The sequence below is a fragment of the Anomaloglossus baeobatrachus genome, chromosome 3 (assembly GCF_048569485.1).
Source record: "Anomaloglossus baeobatrachus isolate aAnoBae1 chromosome 3, aAnoBae1.hap1, whole genome shotgun sequence".
NCBI classification, from domain to species: Eukaryota; Metazoa; Chordata; class Amphibia; order Anura; family Aromobatidae; genus Anomaloglossus; species Anomaloglossus baeobatrachus.
Window position 1 is genome coordinate 133,323,946 of NC_134355.1, and position 13,261 is coordinate 133,337,206.

The following is a 13,261-nucleotide window of genomic DNA, read 5'->3' on the forward strand; positions in this document are numbered from 1 at the left end:
ATATAATTACAGTTTTCTGTGCAGCAGTTCTCTGAATGTTAAGCTCTGTATAACCCCACCTACATAACTGAATGGCAGCTCTTTGTGTAAATTGTTCACTGGCCAAAATTTGCGTCGTTTTAGTGGTGGGTATGGGGAGATGAGGTATGCACACCAGTGACAATGTAAGGGGAATACATGAAATAGCAGAAACTGCTGTGTGAATACTGACTTGAAAAATCCAATAGCTATATGTAAGAGTGAAAATGTGAAAAATGGAATCTGCATTACTGCCATGAACATATGAATCAAGAGAAATTTAGCTACTGAATTGATCAATGCAATAGAGCCCCAACACTACGTCAAAGTATTTCTCTACGTTGGGGTCCCTAGCTTGTGTGTGTTCTCTCATGCAGTTAAAAAACTTACCGTGTATGGGAAGCTGAGACCCAGGCTATTTATGCGTATGATATGGATTGGCAATAGGTGTGGTTGGGGAGGGTTCACAAACGAAAAACTACTAACAAATAGGAATAACGTTTGGAACACCATTCTAAGTCTGTCATTTTTCACATTTTCACTCTTGCATATAGCTATTGGATTTTTCAAGTCAGTATTCACACAGCAGTTTCTGCTATTTCATGTATTCCCCTTACATAGTCACTGGTGTGCATACCTTATCTCCCCATAGTGATGTTTTTTAGGTTTTTGCACCCAGTTCAGACTTAAGCTATGTGCGCACGTTGCGTACAAGCCCTGCAGAAATTTCTGCAGCGATCTGAAGAGCACATGTGCGCTTTAGATCGCTGCAGAAATGTCCGTAGTGAGCGCCGATTCCATGCGCTCTGCCTGCAGCTCCTGCCATAGACAGAGCAGGAGCTGCCGGCAAAGCGCAGGAAAGAAGTGACATGTCACTTCTTTTTGCGCAGCGCTTCGGCAGTAGCCGAAGCGCTGCGCTCTTAGACGCCACGTGCGCACGGCCCCTGCACAATCTCCATAGACTGTGCAGGGGCCGCAGGACGCATGCAGTTACGCTGCGCTACAAAGCGCAGCGTAACTGCATGTTTTTACGCAACGTGCGCACATAGCCTTAGAATGGTGTTCCAAACGTTATTCCTTTATTTGTTTTAGTGGTGGGAGCTGGGTTATACGGGGCGAGAGGACTATATGGCACAAGACAACTAGCCTTGTAGTGGTAATCTCCCACTGATTAAACACTGATTTGATTTGAAATAACAAACAGCCCAGTGAGTGACACATCACTGGAATCGGGCTTTCCAACCCTGCGTTATGCTGCTCTCAGATTAAATTGTGATAGCCTGCTGACAAATTCCCTTTAATTCTCTTAATTTTGATCTCCAGTGTATATACAGTTGGAGTAGTACTGTAAATTGAAAGGTAAAGCATTGGTTTTATGGAATTGCCATTGTATTAATTAGTCCTATCCTCCTCTGTGCAGTGATGCATCATTCCCTTTTGAAGTGTTGGCTCTGACTTACTATATTTTTTGTCTGTGTTTTGTACAGGAGTGAAGCAGATGTCTGTTGCAGAGTTAAATGATCTTTTGGAGGAAATTGAGATGGCCATTAAGGATTACTCTGAGGAGCTGGTGCAGCAGCTGGCGTTACGGGATGAGCTGGAGTTTGAGAAAGAAGTGAAGAACAGCTTTATCTCTGTACTCATTGAAGTGCAGAACAAGCAGAAAGAACACAAGGAGAACGTGAAGAAGAAGAGGAAGCTCAAAAGTAACAACACGCAGAATGGCAAACAGGAGAAGGGTCATCTGCCAGGAACGGTAAGAATGTCTGCCAGGCACGGAAATGGATTGACAATTCTGCTTTCCTGTAGTTACTGTAGGAGAGGTATCATTGTAGGCTAGGTTTACTCCACATTTGTGATGATCTTTCAACTTACCGTATATTTTTGGACTATAAGACACACTTTTTAACAATAAAAACTCCTGTTAAAAAGTGTGTGCGTATTATGGCTTGGCGGCTTCCTGTGGAGAACACTGACACAGCGTCCTCCCCAATCAGAGAGAGGCCTACCCTCTCACCTCCTGCTCTGCACTGATCTATGGGATTGGCTGAGCAGGAGAGGAGGCTTCCGGGACCTGAATGGAGGCTGTAGGAGCTGTGCAGCAGATGGACATTCTGACCATTTAACTTTAGGACCTTTCAAGCCATGATGCCAGCTAAAAGAACTATGTACAAATTCCTTCAGCTCGTGTACCCTCAGCTGTATGTTGTGCCTATATGTGCATGCAGCAGAGCTGTATGTGTGTGTCTATATGTGCCATGCAGCAGAGCTGTATATGTGTCTCTATGTGCATGCGGCAGAGCTGTATGTGTCTCTATATGTGCATGCAGCAGAGCTGTATGTGTCTCTATATGTGCATGCAGCAGAGCTGTATGTGTGTCTATATGGGCATGCAGCAGAGCTGTATGTGTGTGTCTTCATGTGCATGCAGCAGAGCTGTATGTGAGTCTCTATGTGCCATGCAGCAGAGCTGTATGTGTGTCTGTATGTGTATGCAGCAGAGCTGTATGTGTCTGTATGTGCATGCAGCAGAGCTGTATGTGTGTCTGTATGTGCATGCAGCAGAGCTGTATGTGTGTCTGTATGTGCATGCAGCAGAGCTGTATGTGTGTCTGTATGTGCATGCAGCAGAGCTGTATGTGTGTCTATATGGGCATGCAGCAGAGCTGTATGTGTGTCTATATGGGCATGCAGCAGAGCTGTATGTGTGTCTGTATGTGCATGCAGCAGAGCTGTATGTGTGTCTATATGTGCATGCAGCAGAGCTGTATGTGTGTCTATATGGGCATGCAGCAGAGCTTTATGTGTGTCTATATGGGCATGCAGCAGAGCTGTATGTGTGTCTATATGGGCATGCAGCAGATTGGCTCTGTGACCTTGTCGTCACCCTCCCCCACCACCTGTACCCCTAGTATGAATTTTTTTCATTAAATTCTTCATCTGGATGCCGCTGAGTGCCGCCTGATTCTGTCTCCTTCTGGATTTGCACATGGTCTACGCCCTGGGACGTGCACACTGCTCCTATGCTTTCTAGGATCGAACAAACAGCTGCTTTCTTTGGATTAGCGGTGCCCGATTTTTCTCACTCTTGATATTATATGTAGTCACACTGAGCATAATCCCCATGTGTGGCGTGGGCTCACCAGTACCTCAATGGTTGGAATATGGAGACTAGTGCCAATACTCTATTGCTCTAAGCTTTAGGAAGTGTTTATTGAAAATGCTATTCAAGTCTTGGATCCCTTTCATACACACATGGCAGCTCATATCCATGTGTAACTAGCAATCATCCAAGTGAAATGATCATATATGTAGCATTTACCTACAGCCACATATATAAGACTTGGTAAGAGGCTAGTTTCACACTTGCGTTGAACGGTATCCGTTGCATTGCGTTGTGTGACGAATGCAACGGATGCTGCAGAACAACGGAATCCGTTTTGATTTTTTTTTTTTTTCTACAGTTTTTACCGGCGGTAGACTATTGTGAACGATCAGCTGATCGCTCCCTGCAGCCGGCCGCCGGGTGATCAGCTGATCGCTCCCTGCAGCCGGCCGCCGGGTGATCAGCTGATCGCTCCCTGCAGCCGGCCGCCGGGTGATCAGCTGATCGCTCCCAGTAGCCGGCCGCCGGGTGATCAGCTGATCGCTCCCAGTAGCCGGCCGCCGGGTGATCAGCTGATCGCTCCCAGTAGCCGGCCGCCGGGTGATCAGCTGATCGCTCCCTGCAGCCGGCCGCCGGGTGATCAGCTGATCGCTCCCTGCAGCCGACCGCCGGGTGATCAGCTGAGCGCTGTCACTTGCCGGCGCCCGGGTATGCCGGCGGCCGGTCGCTCAGCTGAGCGCTGTCACTTGCCGACGGCCGGGCGCTCAGCTGAACGTTCGGCCACCGCGAGCCAAAATAAAGTTTGTGATTTAAAAAAAAAAAAAGCGCATGCGCAGTGAAATCCAGAGGATTCCGCTGCTCAAAACAACGTTACATGCTGCGTTCCTCCCGCTGGGCGGAAGCAACGCAGGTCCTTTTGGTACAATCCGTCAACCATACAAGTCTATGGGAAACAGTGGAATCAGTTAACGGATTCCGCTGTTTTCCAAAAGGGCGGATTGTAACGAAGGAAAACAACGCAAGTGTGAAAGTACCCTAAGGGTGAGTAAAGCTGTGCTGCTGTTTTTGTTTCTTTTAGTGGATTATCTTCCCTTTAGTGGATTATCCTCCTTTTTGATGTCCCTATGCCCCTTTTAGTTTTGTGTGCAGTTATCGTCCAGGGCATTCAGGTTATGGTACTTGGCGCACACTATATATGTTTTGTTTGTAATGTATTTTATATAATACTTAAGCATTGTAATTTATTATGCTATTAACACCTTAACATAGTATCACACACATGAAACTTATTGTGATGGTGCCCTGTGTTGAGAGGGCTCGGGAGTTGAGTTCTCTGCACATGTGACTCCTGCCAGCTATATGATCTAGTCAAAACCTGTGTATAATAGCAGCGGCTGAAGCTCAGCCCTGATCACTGCTGTTAACCATTTAATTGATTTTGTCCGTCACTGACAATGGCAATAAATGGCATAGTTCCTGGCACTTGCGCACATTGGGTCAGCATGGCCACTGAGGACCTTCTGAAGGCCCCCGTTTTTGACATCTTTGTAGTCTGAAGCTCAACCAAGATTTTTCACTATACTGCAACACCTAAGTATTACAGTATATAGTATAGGCATTCATAGAATCATTCCTCAAATACCCTTCCCAAAAAAAAAAATGTTTAAACCCCAAAATTGTGGTTATTCGGTGACATAACACCCCTAAAAAAGTAAATGAATTAAAAAGAGTTCAAAAAGATCAAATGTAACTTTCTTTGTCGCTACATTGGGAGACCCAGACAATTGGGTGTATAGCTACTGCCTCCGGAGGCCACACAAAGTATTACACTTAAAAGTGTAAGGCCCCTCCCCTTCTGGCTATACACCCTCCCGTGGGATCACGGGCTCCTCAGTTTTCATGCTTTGTGCGAAGGAGGCACACATACATGCATAGCTCCACTGTTTAGTCAGCAGCAGCTGCTGACTATGTCGGATGGAAGAAAAGAGGGCCCATACTAGGGCCCCCAGCATGCTCCCTTCTCACCCCACTATTTGTCGGCGGTGTTTGTTAAGGTTGAGGTACCCATTGCGGGTACAGAGGCTGGAGCCCACATGCTGCATCCTTCCCCATCCCCCTGCGGGCTCTGGGTGAAGTGGGATTTTACCGGTCTCCAGGCACTGAGACCGTGCTCCATCCACAGCCCCTGGAGAATCTGCTGGAATGGAGCTGAGTATCGTCAGGGACAGGCCCTGCTACATCAAGGTACTCTGTGTCCCCGTACATATCGCGCGCACACCGCAGCATTGCTGGGTGTGTTAGTGCGCCGGGGACAACAGCGCTGCGCGCTGGTGCCATTCCTATCTACAGCTCTGCTGAGAGGGGACATGTGTTTGAAACTGCTGCGTGGCCACGGTGGTCAGTTTTTAGCGCTGCGGCGCGGCTGGGATTTGTGGTGCGCCGGGGACTTCCGCGCTGGCCGTGCATATATGACGGCCGCGCTTATTACTCGAGTCCCCGGCTTTTTGCGGCCTAGTTTCGTTTCGTTCCCGCCCCCAGGCCTGCCAGTCAGGGGAAGGGCGGGACGCTGTACAGCATGGCAGCGCAGAGGGCTGGAGTCTGCTTTGCATACTCCAGCCCTCACACTGGGCACAGTGGGACGCCAGTTTCCCGCACTTTGTTTGAGGCACGCCCACAGTCAGCCCCTCTTCACAGGACGCCGGCAGCCATTCCTGTGTGCAGTCCGAGCTGGAGAGAGGAGACTGGGAGACCCAGACACGGGATTCTGGTGCCCACACACCCGCTTTCAGCGGGCGGTAAGCTGCCCTCAAGGGCTGACCCCCCACTGGTGCCGAAGTGTATATTTGTATTTTGTGCTTGCAGCTATACATTGCACTGTACGATCACTAGTGATTCTCTGCTATATACCCTCCTAGATTACTCAGAGGACACAACAGCATGTCGACCGCAAAAAGCAAAGGTGCCAAGGCACAGGCTTTTTATGCTGCTTGTACTGCATGTGGGGCTGTTCTACCGGCAGGTTCCACTGACCCCCACTGTGTGCAGTGCTCGGCCCCTGTGGCACTTGCTCGGCCGGGGCCTCTGCTGGAGGTGACCCAGGCAGAACCTCCTGTGAATACTGTCCAGGTGACAGGGACGGAGTTTGCAGTCTTTGCCGACAGATTGTCTGTGACTATGACTAAAATTCTTGAAACATTGCAGTCTAGACCAGTAACTCAGACCATGGACACTGTTAACTCATTGCTCCCTGGTCCCCCTCAGTTGGAACAGCTCCGGGATCCGGGGGCGTCTCTTGCATCCCAGGGTGATGGCTCTGACACGGACGACAGTCCCAGACAGCCTAAGCGAGCTCGCTATGAGCGGCCCTCGACTTCATCACACTGGTCAGGGTCCCAGCAGGACGACTCTCTGTATGATGAGGCGGAGGTAGCTGATCAGGATTCTGATCCTGAGACCGCTCTCAATTTGGATACTCCTGATGGTGACGCCATAGTGAATGATCTTATAGCGTCCATCAATAAAATGCTGGACATTTCTCCACCTGCTCTTCCTGTGGAGGAGACAGCTTCACAGCAGGAGAAATTCCATTTCAGGTATCCCAAGCGTAAATTAAGTACTTTTCTGGACCACTCGGATTTTAAAGAGTCAGTCCAGAAACACCACGCTTATCCAGATAAGCGTTTTTCCAAACGGCTTAAGGATACACGTTATCCTTTTCCCCCGGACGTGGTCAAGGGCTGGACCCAGTGTCCCAAGGTGGATCCTCCAATCTCCAGGCTTGCAGCTAGATCCTTAGTTGCAGTGGAAGATGGGGCGGCACTTAAAGATGCCACTGACAGGCAGATGGAGCTCTGGTTGAAATCCATCTATGAGGCTATTGGCGCGTCGTTTGCTCCAGCATTCGCAGCCGTATGGGCACTCCAAGCTATTTCAGCTGGTCTTGCACAGATTGACACGGTCACACGTACATCTGCTCCGCAGGTGGCACCCTTGACATCTCAAATGTCTGCATTTGCGTCTTACGCGATTAATGCTGTCCTAGACTCTACGAGCCGTACGGCAGTGGCGTCCGCCAACTCCGTAGTTTTACGCAGAGCCTTGTGGTTAAGAGAATGGAAGGCAGATTCTGCTTCCAAGAAGTGTTTAACCAGTTTGCCATTTTCTCGTGACCGACTGTTTGGAGAGCGCTTAGATGAAATCATTAAGCACTCCAAGGGTAAAGATTCTTCCTTACCTCAGCCCAGACAAAACAAACCCCAACAGAGGAGAGGACAGTCGGGGTTTCGGTCCTTTCGAGGCTCAGGCAGGTCCCAATTCTCCTCGTCCAAAAGGACTCAAAAGGATCAGAGGAGCGCAGATTCTTGGCGGACTCAGTCACGCCCAAAAAAGACAGCCGGAAGACCCGCTACCAAGGCGGCTTCCTCATGACTTTCGGCCTCCTCTCTCCGCATCCTCGGCCGGTGGCAGGCTCTCCCGCTTTGGCGACATTTGGCTGCCACAGGTCACAGACCGTTGGGTGAGAGACATTCTGTCTCACGGGTACAGGATAGAGTTCAGCTCTCGTCCTCCAACTCGCTTCTTCAGAACTTCTCCACCTCCCGACCGAGCCGATGCTCTGCGGCTAGCGGTGTCCACTCTAAAAGCGGAAGGAGTGGTGACCCCCGTTCCTCTTCAGGAACAAGGTCACGGTTTTTACTCCAACTTGTTTGTGGTGCCAAAAAAGGACGGGTCATTCCGTCCCGTTCTGGATCTAAAACTGCTCAACAAGCACGTAAAAACCAGGCGGTTCCGAATGGAATCCCTTCGCTCCGTCATCGCCTCAATGTCTCAAGGAGATTTTCTAGCATCAATAGACATCAAGGATGCTTATCTCCACGTGCCGATTGCTCCAGAACACCAGCGTTTCCTACGCTTTGCTATAGGAGACGAACACCTTCAGTTCGTAGCTCTGCCTTTCGGGCTGGCGACAGCCCCACGTGTCTTCACCAAGGTCATGGCAGCAGTAGTAGCAGTCCTGCACTCTCAAGGTCACTCTGTGATCCCGTATTTGGACGATCTACTGGTCAAGGCACCCTCTCAAGAGGCATGCCAACACAGCCTGAACGTTGCGCTGGAGACTCTCCAGAGTTTCGGGTGGATCATCAACTTTTCAAAGTCAAATCTAACTCCGACCCAATCGCTAACATATCTTGGCATGGAGTTTCATACTCTCTCAGCGATAGTGAAGCTTCCGCTGGACAAACAGCGTTCACTACAGACAGGGGTGCAATCTCTCCTTCAGGGCCAGTCGCACCCCTTGAGACGCCTCATGCACTTCTTGGGGAAGATGGTAGCTGCAATGGAGGCAGTCCCTTTTGCGCAGTTTCATCTCCGTCCACTACAATGGGACATTCTCCGCCAATGGGACGGGAAGTCGACGTCACTCGACAGAGACGTCTCCCTTTCTCAGGCGGCCAAGGAATCTCTTCGGTGGTGGCTTCTTCCCACCGCTTTGTCGAAAGGAAAGTCCTTTCTACCCCCATCCTGGGAGGTAGTCACGACAGACGCGAGTCTCTCAGGGTGGGGAGCAGTGTTTCGCCACCACAGGGCTCAAGGGACGTGGACTCAGGAAGAGTCCACCCTTCAGATCAATGTTCTAGAAATCAGAGCAGTGTATCTTGCCCTACAAGCCTTCCAGCAGTGGCTGGAAGGCAAGCAGATCCGAATTCAGTCGGACAACTCCACAGCGGTAGCGTACATCAACCACCAAGGTGGAACACGCAGTCGGCAAGCCTTCCAGGAAGTCCGACGGATTCTGACGTGGGTGGAAGACACGGCTTCCACCATATCCGCAGTTCACATCCCAGGCGTGGAAAACTGGGAAGCAGACTTCCTCAGTCGCCAGGGTATGGACGCAGGGGAATGGTCCCTTCATTCGGACGTGTTTCAGGAGATCTGTCGCCGCTGGGGGATGCCGGACGTCGACCTGATGGCGTCACGGCACAACAACAAGGTCCCGGCTTTCATGGCACGGTCTCACGATCACCGAGCTTTGGCGGCAGACGCCTTAGTTCAAGATTGGTCGCAATTCCGGCTACCTTACGTGTTCCCGCCTCTGGCATTGTTGCCCAGAGTGCTGCGCAAGATCAGGGCCGACTGCCGTCGCGCCATCCTCGTCGCTCCAGACTGGCCGAGGAGATCGTGGTACCCAGATCTGTGGCACCTCACGGTAGGCCAACCATGGGCACTACCAGAACGACCAGACTTGCTATCTCAAGGGCCGTTTTTCCACCTGAATTCTGCGGCCCTGAACCTGACTGTGTGGCCATTGAGTCCTGGATCTTAGCATCTTCAGGATTATCTCGAGGGGTTATTACCACCATGAGACAGGCTAGAAAACCATCCTCCGCCAAGATCTACCACAGGACGTGGAAGATATTCTTATCTTGGTGCGCTGCTCAGGGAGTTTCTCCCTGGCCTTTTGCATTGCCTACTTTTCTTTCCTTTCTGCAATCCGGATTGGAAAAAGGTTTGTCGCTCAGCTCCCTTAAAGGACAAGTCTCAGCGCTATCTGTATTTTTTCAGAAACGCCTAGCACGACTTGCTCAGGTACGCACGTTCCTGCAAGGAGTTTGTCATATCGTCCCTCCTTACAAGCGGCCGTTAGAGCCCTGGGATCTGAACAAGGTTCTAATTGCTCTCCAGAAGCCGCCTTTCGAGCCTATGAAGGATGTTTCACTTTCCCGTCTTTCACAGAAAGTGGCCTTTCTAGTAGCGGTCACGTCTCTTCGGAGAGTGTCCGAGCTAGCTGCGCTCTCATGTAAATCTCCCTTCCTGGTGTTTCACCAGGACAAGGTGGTTCTACGTCCGATTCCTGAGTTTCTCCCTAAGGTGGTATCCCCCTTTCATCTCAATCAGGATGTCACATTACCTTCCTTGTGTCCTCATCCAGTTCATCAATTTGAGAAAGGTTTGCATTTGTTGGATCTGGTCAGAGCACTCAGGATCTACATTTCCAACACGGCGCCCTTTCGCCGCTCGGATGCACTCTTTGTCCTTGTCGCTGGTCAGCGTAAAGGGTCGCAAGCTTCCAAATCCACTCTGGCTCGGTGGATCAAGGAACCAATTCTTGAAACCTACCGTTCTGCGGGGCTTCCGGTTCCTTCAGGGCTGAAGGCCCATTCTACCAGAGCCGTGGGTGCGTCCTGGGCATTATGGCACCAGGCTACGGCTCAGCAGGTGTGCCAGGCGGCTACCTGGTCGAGTCTGCACACCTTTACCAAGCATTATCAGGTGCATACCTACGCTTCGGCGGACGCCAGCCTAGGTAGACAAGTCCTTCAGGCGGCGATTGCCCACCTGTAGGACAGGGCTGTTTGACGGCCCTATCACGAGGTATTCTTTTACCCACCCAGGGACTGCTTTTGGACGTCCCAATTGTCTGGGTCTCCCAATGGAGCGACAAAGAAGAAGGGAATTTTGTTTACTTACCGTAAATTCCTTTTCTTCTAGCTCCAATTGGGAGACCCAGCACCCGCCCTGTTTTCTTAGGGATTTTTGTTTTTTTCGGGTACACATGTTGTTCATGTTGAACGGTTTCAGTTCTCCGATGTTCTTCGGATTGAATTTGTCTTTAAAACTGTTATTGGCTTTCCTCCTTCTTGCTTTTGCACTAAAACTGAGGAGCCCGTGATCCCACGGGAGGGTGTATAGCCAGAAGGGGAGGGGCCTTACACTTTTAAGTGTAATACTTTGTGTGGCCTCCGGAGGCAGTAGCTATACACCCAATTGTCTGGGTCTCCCAATTGGAGCTAGAAGAAAAGGAATTTACGGTAAGTAAACAAAATTCCCTTCACTTTTGAAACAAATATTTCAACTAATTTAATTAGAAAACAAAACCACTTTCCAAGTGTGGCTACATTGTAATTGTACGGACCCTCAGACCTTCCTGACAGGTCATCTTTACCCCACTGTTACAACCATTACAAAAACAATGCCCCCCCACAAAAATTAAAAATATTGAGGGGGGGTGCAATTTTAGTGCAGTTAAACTTTTTTTTTTTTTTTTTTTTTCTTGTTTTTCAGCACATTGTATGGTAAAATAACTGGTTTCTTCAAAGTCAAAAGCTACAACGTACCCTTCAAAAAACAAACCATTGTATGGCTATATGGGGGGAAAAAAAGAAAAAGTAACATGGGAAAAAATAAATTATGGCTCTTGGATGAAGGCAATGCAAAAAAATGAAAAAAGTGCCAGTCTATTAGGGGTTAAGCTGTTCTGAGCAATTTCCGCCCCGTTCCTATACTCCTGCGTGGGTTGATTTTTAACTAGATAGATCTTCATATAGGCTTAAAGATGTGATTCACCTCGCATGTGAATTTGTCTTTGGGAAATGGCCGCATCACTTCTGGCTGAATGGTGCTCTGCTTTACACTGCCATGACCCGAGGCAGAGATAAGAGGATGGGGCAGGGTCGGGCGCAGTACCAGAATCTGAGCAGTCATATTATTATAAATCAGACCACGCACAATTCCTCTTTAGAAGAGGCGTCATTTATAGCTAAATGCATTTTAGGTGCTAACATTGCCCCTTACCTTTTTGCTTTTGTACAGTATATTCCTGATCTTGTGTATTTGGTGGTCTTGTCTTCTCACATTACATCTAACAACTTACTAACCTCCTTCTTTCTCTTCCTTCCTTTACTGCTTGCTGTGCTTCTGCGGGTCTTTAGCGTTTCAGTATGGAAGGCTTGTCAAACGTCATACAGAATAGCTTTCGCCAGACGTTTGGGAGTTCGGGTGGAGAGAAACAGGTGCTGGGTTTTTCTTTCTCCTCTCCTCCAGCCTTCCTTTTCTTAAAGGGAAGCGGGTCAGCAGGTTTTTGCTATGTAAGCTGAAGCAAGGGTTAACAAAAAGTTCAGACATGCCTGTTTAGTCACAGGTCCTATCTTTTGTCTATTTGCCATCTTTGTTTACACAGCAGAACCCTTATTACAGGACTAGAAACTCTTGTGCATGGCAGTCCAATGTACAATCTCTATGGAAAGCTTGGTGTGGACTTGGACAGCTCCTTGGGCTCTGCTACATGACTAAACCTAAAAATTCAGATGGTGTCAGAACAGCTGCACCCAGTAATCTAAGTGATACATCGTTGGAATCCGAATCTCCTTGCCTACGTCATGCTGCTCTCAGATGAGGTAGCAAAAACCTGCTGACAGATTCCCCTTAAAGGGAAGCTGTCACCGTTTTTCGGCCTATAAGCTGCGGCCACCACCAGTGGACTCTTATATACAGTATTCTAACATGCTGTATATAAGAGTCCAGGCTGCTGTATACAACATAAAAAACACTTTACAATACTTGCCTAAACCGGTCGCTGTGGTGGATGTGGCTCAGATAGGCGTCTACGTCCTCTGGTGCTGGCACTGCCTCTTTCGGCCATCTTTTTCGCCGCCTCTGTCGTCCTTCTGAAGTCGCGGTTCATGACGCATCCGACGTCCTACACTCTCACCGGCATTCAGGTCCTGAGCAGGGCAGTTCAAAGTATTGTAGTGCGCATGCGCGGGACCGGTGAGTGTGTATGACGTAGATGCATCATGCACACAGGCTTCAGATGGAGGACGAAGATGGCCGAAAGAGGCGGCGCCAGCATCGGAGGATGAAGACTCCCATCTGAGCCACATCCACCGCAGCGACCGGTTTAGGTAATTATTCTAAAGTGTTTTTTTTATGTTGTACACAGCGGTCTGGGCTCTTATATACAGCATGTTAGAATTCTGTATATAAGAGCCCACTGGTGGTGGCCGCAGCTTATAGGGCAAAAAACTGGTGACATGTTCCCTTTAATAACTTGAATTTCTATGTTACTTGTCAATGTTCCATACTCTGCTAATATTGAATAGCGAGTTGTACTAAGCATAGGAAAAGATACAGCCACAGTATGTTTAGGTGGGTGGTCATTCTCTGTGTCTGGCCTTTTGGGTAAAGGGGTTTTTATGGGATAATTTTTTTTATTTTACAGGCCTAGTCTACTTGAAGGTAACAAAATAAGCCTTGCATGCTGTGCAGGTCCAGCATGGCTACACGACGGGATGTGACCAACAGCAGATTAATGCTGTCTACCTCCGCACGACCACTGAGCCCAGTGATTCACACTGG

The 13,261-nt window shown here is 49.1% G+C and overlaps 1 protein-coding gene across 3 annotated transcripts in view; it reads left to right on the top strand.

Moving 5' to 3' along the window:
• FEZ2 (fasciculation and elongation protein zeta 2) overlaps positions 1 to 13,261 on the top strand; it is a 94,207-nt gene that overhangs the window by 51,405 nt on the left and 29,541 nt on the right. For 2 of the 3 annotated variants that reach the window (XM_075339451.1, XM_075339450.1), the window contains exons 5-6: positions 1,506 to 1,774; positions 11,836 to 11,916. In XM_075339451.1, coding sequence (XP_075195566.1) covers positions 1,506 to 1,774; positions 11,836 to 11,916 — 350 coding nt within the window. The remainder of the gene's footprint in view (positions 1 to 1,505; positions 1,775 to 11,835; positions 11,917 to 13,261) is intronic. The other variant, XM_075339452.1, reaches the window with a different exon arrangement.